The 6612-nt window shown below is 45.2% G+C and overlaps 1 protein-coding gene across 1 annotated transcript in view; it reads left to right on the plus strand.

The window, feature by feature from the left end:
• The window catches only part of LOC311121647 (protein capicua homolog), a gene marked incomplete at its 5' end in the record, with an annotated part of 46483 nt that extends 41652 nt beyond the window's left edge, over positions 1-4831 (plus strand). The window contains 4 exons of the mRNA XM_084157984.1: positions 143-294; positions 468-602; positions 772-942; positions 2789-4831. Coding sequence (XP_084014110.1) covers positions 143-294; positions 468-602; positions 772-942; positions 2789-3060 — 730 coding nt within the window. The 3' untranslated portion in view covers positions 3061-4831. The remainder of the gene's footprint in view (positions 1-142; positions 295-467; positions 603-771; positions 943-2788) is intronic.
• Positions 4832-6612: the final 1781 nt, after the last annotated feature.

The raw sequence follows: 6612 nt of genomic DNA on the forward strand, positions 1-6612 counted from the left end.
CACCATTTATCAATTTATAAAATATGTTTGTTAGTGAGTATCCCTGAGTCATCTTGACACAATCCACTTCAAAGGGTTCAGGTACCTTAGTCATATGTGTTTCTCTCCTCTCTCTCTGTCTCCATCCCCCTCTTTCTCCCAGGGTGTTGTCAGAGGTGTATTTTGAGGAGCGTTTTGCTCAACTGCCAGAGTTTAGGCCAGAGGAGGTGCTGCCCTCCCCCACCCTGCAGAGCCTGGCCACCTCCCCCCGCGCAATACTGGGCAGCTACCGCCGCAAGAGGAAGAACTCCACAGGTAGGAGAGAAAGAGCGGGAGGAAGAGGAGGTAGAGAGGACTGAAGGAGAGGGAGACAACTCAAATCTCAATTTTGTCTTTCTGTTGCAAAACATTTTGCTACAGTGTGCCCCACTGAAGTAGAAGCATCTGCTAATCGTCTATAACTCTCTCTCATCCCCTCTTCTGTCCAGACCTGGACTCGTCCACAGAGGACCCCGTGTCTCCTAAGAGGAAGAGCAGACGGCGCTCCAGCTGCAGCTCAGAGCCCAGCACACCCAAGAGCGCCGCCAAGTGTGAGGGAGACATCTTCACCTTCGACCGACCAGGTAGGAACACACAGACACGCTCACAAACCTTTTTCACACCCTTGTTGTAAGTTAAATTATATTCATGTATAATTAACTGCTAAAACTGCTCTCCCAAATCCTAACATATATGTTCCATGTTTACACAAATGTTTTATATAAAAGACTAACCAGAGTGTGTGTCTGTCAGCCCCCCCGTCTGTGTGTCCCCCTCCAGGGACAGGGACAGGTGCTGACGGAGAGGACATCCTGGGGGAGCTGGAGTTTGACAAGGTGCCCTACTCCTCTCTGAGACGCACCCTGGACCAGAGACGGGCCCTCGTCATGCAGCTCTTCCAGGAGCACGGCTTCTTCCCCTCAGGTCAGCACACACACACAAGCTTGCATATAGATTCTTACATACAGTGCATTCGGAAAGTATTCAGACCCCTTGACGTTTTCCACATTTTGTTACATTACAGCCTTATTCTAAAATTGATTAAATTGTTGTCAATCTACACACAATACTCCATAATGACAAAGCAAAAAACGTTTTTTAATCCATTTTAGCAAATGTATTAAAAATAAAAAACTGAAATATTACGTTTACAGAAGTATTCAGACTCAGTACTTTGTTGAAGCACCTTTGACAGCAATTACAGCCTTGAGTCTTCTTGGGTATGACGCTACAAGCTTGGCACACCTGTATTTGGGGAGTTTCTCCCATTATTCTCTGCAGATCCTCTCAAGCTCTGTCAGGTTGGATGGGGAGCATCGCTGCACAGCTATTTTCAGGTCTCTCCAGAGATTTTAGATCGGGTTCAAGTCCGGGCTCTGGCTGGGCCACTCAAGGACATTCAGAGACTTGTCCCGAAGCCACTCTTGCGTTGCCTTGGCTGTGTGCTTAGGGTCGTTGTCCTGTTGGAAGGTGAACCTTCGCCCCAGTCTGAGGTCCTGAGCGCTCTGGAGCAGGTTTTCATCAATGATCTCTCTGTACTTTGCTCCGTTCATCTTTCCCTCAATCCTGACTAGTCTCCCAGTCCCTGCCGCTGAAAAACATCCCCACAGCATGATGCTGCAACCACCATGCTTCACCGTAGGGATGGTGCCAGGTTTCCTACAGACGTGACACTTGGCATTCAGGCCAAAGAGTTCAATCTTGGTTTCATCAGACCAGATAATCTTGTTTCTCATGGTCTGAGAGTCCTTTAGGTGCCTTTTGGCAAATGCCAAGCGGGCTGTCATGTGCCTTTTACTGAGGAGTGGCTTCCGTCTGGCCACTCTGCCATAAAGGCCTGATTGGTGGAGTGCTGCAGAGATGGTTGTCCTTCTGGAAGGTTCTCCCATCTCCACAGTGGAACTCTGGAGCTCTGTCAGAGTGACCATCGGGTTCTTGGTCACCTCCCTGACCAAGGCCCTTCTCCCCCGATTGCTCAGTTTGGCCGGGCGGCCAGCTCTAGGAAGAGTCTTGGTGGTTCCAAACTTCTTCCATTTAAGAATGATGAAGGCCGCTGTGCTCTTGGGCACCTTCAATGCTGCAGAAATGTTTTGGTACCCTTCCCCAGATCTGTGCCTCGACACAATCCTGTCTCGGAGCTCTACGGACAATTCCTTCGACCTCATGGCTTGGTTTTTGCTCTGACATGCACTGTCAACTGTGGGACCTTATATAGACAGGTGTGTGCCTTTCCAAATCATGTCCAATCAATTGAATTTACCACAGGTGGACTCCAATAAAGTTGTAGAAATATCTCAAGGATGATCAATGGAAACAGGATGCACCAGAGCTCAATTTAGAGTCTCATAGCAAAGGGTCTGAATAATTATGTAAATCAAGTATTTCTGTTTTTTATATTTAATACATTTGCAAACATTTCTAAAAACCTGTTTTCACTTTGTCATTATGGGGTATTGTGTGTAGATTGCTGAGGGAAAACAATTATTTAAACCATTTTAGAATAAGGCTGAAATGTAACAAAATTTGGAAAAAGGGTAGGGGTCTGAATAATTTCCGAATGCACTGTATGTGCGCGCACACTGACATTCATGCCCTCTCTCATACGTACATAGGCCCTACACTCACTCTCACTCTCATTTACTGAGTGTACACATGCGCGCACACATCTCAAAAGCCCTCCCCACCTAGCAAAATGAGTTTTTTCTACATTCTTAGTCAATCAACAATAATCAACACTTCCTGTCTCTTCCTCCTCCTGTCCGCCCTCAAGCCCAGGCCACGGCAGCCTTCCAGGCACGCTACTCAGACATCTTCCCCACCAAGGTGTGTCTGCAGCTGAAGATCAGGGAGGTCCGCCAGAAGATCATGCAGACCGCCGCCCCCTCTGAGACCAGCGACGCCTCCTCGCTCCCCGGACCCTCTGGCGCCCAATCAGGGGAGGGGACAGGAGGAGGAGGGGCAGAGCCATTGGGAGAGGAGGCGGATCGAGAGAGGGAGGGTAGTCCAGAGGAGCCGAGGGATTCGCAGGAGTCTTCTAGATGAGGGATGCTGAAAGGCTGGATTGACCGATCAGCGATGGACCAGTTTCCCAAATCCCTGCCTCCTTCTCTTCCTTCAGTTTTGTTGATGCTACACCCCTCCGTCTCTCCGCGGATCTGGACCTGTCTCTCTTTCTCCAGAGAGCCACGTCAGAAAGAGCAAGTGGAAGAGACAAAGAAAGAGGATGTGTGTTTGTAAAATATGTCAGAGGTGGAAATGTTTAAAACTTAAAAGGGGATTTTTAAAAAAAAAAAGACATTTAAAATACCAGTGACACACACACACACACACACACTGATGAACTTCAAACTCCAATACCCACACTTGAATTAGCAATCTGTTAGTAATATTAATATTATCCTTGTAAGCTTCCATTGATGCCAGTGGACTATAGACCAATAACAACTCTCCACCTGTTACCCATTGCCTTGGAGCAGGGCCCATCTTTCAGACTGAATAACATATCACATAGTGGGACTGTTTTAAAGGTCATTTATCTCAGTCTAACAGGACTGTCGTTGTTGTTTTTAAAATAAAGGCTTGGGAAGCAAGATCAGTTAATTGGCTGCTGAAGAGGGTCTGGCTCTTAAGTCTCCCATTGGCTCATTTGTTTCTGCTGGACATTAGGGGGCTGGGCCCCCACTGGCTTGAGATGATGCCATTGGATGGAGAGCCCGCGCAACCCTGGTGAGGGATCAGAAGGATCCTTGTTTTATTGGTTGATTTTTCTCTACTTTGATCCATAAAAGCAGACCTTCAGGACAGGTCTGTGAGGGGGACTGGAGAGTTTAGGACCTCGCCCTCTCTTCCCATGATTGGCTACAGAAGATGCCAGTAAGGTGGGACCAAGCGTTCCTGCTAGTCTGATTCGCTCGCCATGAGGGAAGGAGGCGGGGAGAAAGAGTCAATGGGCACATCATGGCTCTACGTTGGACTGAAGTGTCGCTTCAAACATGTTTTATGTATTTGTAGACTTTAGTTGAGAACCCAGAGGACATCAGGCTGACTAGGCCTATCTTGTTTTTAGTTTTTTAAAGAAAACAAACGTGTCTTTTTTAAAATCTAACTCATGTAACTTTCCAGTTGATTATGTTATTATTGTGTTATTACTGTTACTAATATTACTCCTCTCATTGTTATAGTGGGCCTTATCCTTACTATGGGCTGGTATCAATGCCATTAGATGAGCTCTCTCAACCTGTTTTCTTATTTGAGGGCAAATAGGATGGGACGTGTGAGAGAAATGGTCCTCACCTGTGCCTCTTCCCTTTCAACACCCTCACCTCGCCCCAGCAAGGACCTGGGGTGACAATCTTTTTATTCATTTCAACTAGGGAAAACAAAGAAAAGAGGGTTGACATTTGTATACAAGAGTAATAAGAAGTATGTTTTTGGACAACCCTGTATACCACTCTCTCACTCCCCTGCTAGTAAGTTTGATTCTATAGCCTCGCCACTTGTATTCCTCCTTCCTCCAGCTCTTTTCCTTCCCTTCTCACTCCCTTACTGTTCTCTCCAGACCAATTTTTTTTGGGTGGGAGGAGAGAAGCCCGGAGGGGGCAGGGCAGTACAAAGAGTGGTAGGGTATAATATTGGTCGTCTTTGTGCAAGACTTGGTTGTGTTGTACATATTATTTACTGTAGAGTCAGGAGACTCACTATAATATTGATAAGGAACAATGTGTAACAGACATGTTTTAATTGACTTTTAAAAGACGCCATTACACAAGATGAAACTCCAAAAATTGACAAATGAATAATAAATATGAATATTAACGTTTGTGTTTACTCCTTGTTTTACTGAGATACAGTATGCAAGATATACATTTATGAATAATTTAAGTTTGTATCTGTATCTTTCAGTATACAAATGGATGTTCAAGTTAACATATTTTCACTAGTTTGTCATGTACACACAGCTGAACCATAGTTATTGATTAGTTATTGTCCAACTATACTGAACAAAAATATAAATGCAACGTGTAAAGTGTTGGTCCCATGTTTCATGAGCTGAAATGAAAGATCCCAGAAATGTTCCATACGCACAAAAAGCTTATTTCTAAAATGTTGTGCACAAATTTAGTTACATCCCTGTTAGTGAGCATTTCTCCTTTGCCAAAATAATCCATCCACCTGACAGGTATGGTATATAAAGAATCAAGAAGCTGATTAAACAGTAAGATCATTACACAGGTGCACCTTCTGCTGGGGACAGCAAAAGGCCACTCTAAAATGTGCAGTTTTGTCACACAACACAATGCCACATATGTCTCAAGTTTTGAGGGAGTGTGCAATTGGCATGCTGACTGCACGAATGTCCATCAGAGCTGTTGCCAGAGAATTGAATGTTCATTTCTCTACCATAAGCCGCCTACAATGTTGTTTTAGATAATTTGGCAGTACATCCAACCTGCCTCACAACCGCAGACCACGTGTAACCACGCCAGCCCAGGACCTCCACATCCGGCTTTTTCACCTGCGGGATCGTCTGAGACCAGCCACCCAGATAGCTGATGAAACTGGGAAGTATATCGGTCTGTAATAAAGCTATTTTGTGGGGAGAAACACAATCTAATTGGCTGGGGATGGCTCCCCAGTGGGTGGGCCTACAGTGGCTTGCGAAAGTATTCACCCCCCTTGGCATTTTTCCTATTTTGTTGCTTTAGAACATGGAATTAAAATATATTTTTTGGGGATTTGTATCATTTGATTTACACAACATGCCTACCACTTTGAAGATGCAAAATCTTTTTTTGTGAAACAAACAAGAAATAAGGCAAAAAAACAGAACTTGAGCGTGCATAACTATTCACTCCCCCCAAAGTCAATACTTTGTAGAGCCACATTTTGCAGAAATTACAGCTACAAGTCTCTTGGGGTATGTCTCTATAAGCTTGGCACATCTAGCCACTGGGATTTTTGCCCATTCTTCAAGGCAAAACTGCTCCAGCTCCTTCAAACTGGATGGGTTCCGCTGGTGTACAGCAATCTTTAAGTCATACCACAGATTCTCAATTGGATTGAGGTCTGGGCTTTGACTAGGCCATTCCAAGACATTTAAATGTTTCCCCTTAAACCACTTGAGTGTTGCTTTAGCAGTATGCTTAGGGTCATTGTCCTGCTGGAAGGTGAACCTCCGTCCCAGTCTCAAATCTCTGGAAGACTGAAACAGGTTTCCCTCAAGAATTTCCCTGTATTTAGCGCCATCCATCATTCCTTCAATTCTGACCAGTTTCCCAGTCCCTGCCGATGAAAAACATCCCCACAGCATGATGCTGCCACCACCATGCTTCACTGTGGGGATGGTGTTCTCTGGGTGATGAGAGGTGTTGGGTTTGCGGCAGACATAGCGTTTTCCTTGATGGCCAAAAAGCTCAATTTTAGTCTCATCTGACCAGAGTACCTTCTTCCATATGGTTGGGGAGTCTCCCTCATGCTTTTTGGCGAACACCAAACGTATTTGCTTATTTTTTTCTTTAAGCAATGGCTTTATTCTGGCCACTCTTCTGTAAAGCCCAGCTCTGTGGAGTGTACGGCTTAAAGTGGTCCTATGGA

Source organism: Coregonus lavaretus, assembly GCF_964263955.1.
Source record: "Coregonus lavaretus genome assembly, chromosome: 3".
NCBI classification, from domain to species: Eukaryota; Metazoa; Chordata; class Actinopteri; order Salmoniformes; family Salmonidae; genus Coregonus; species Coregonus lavaretus.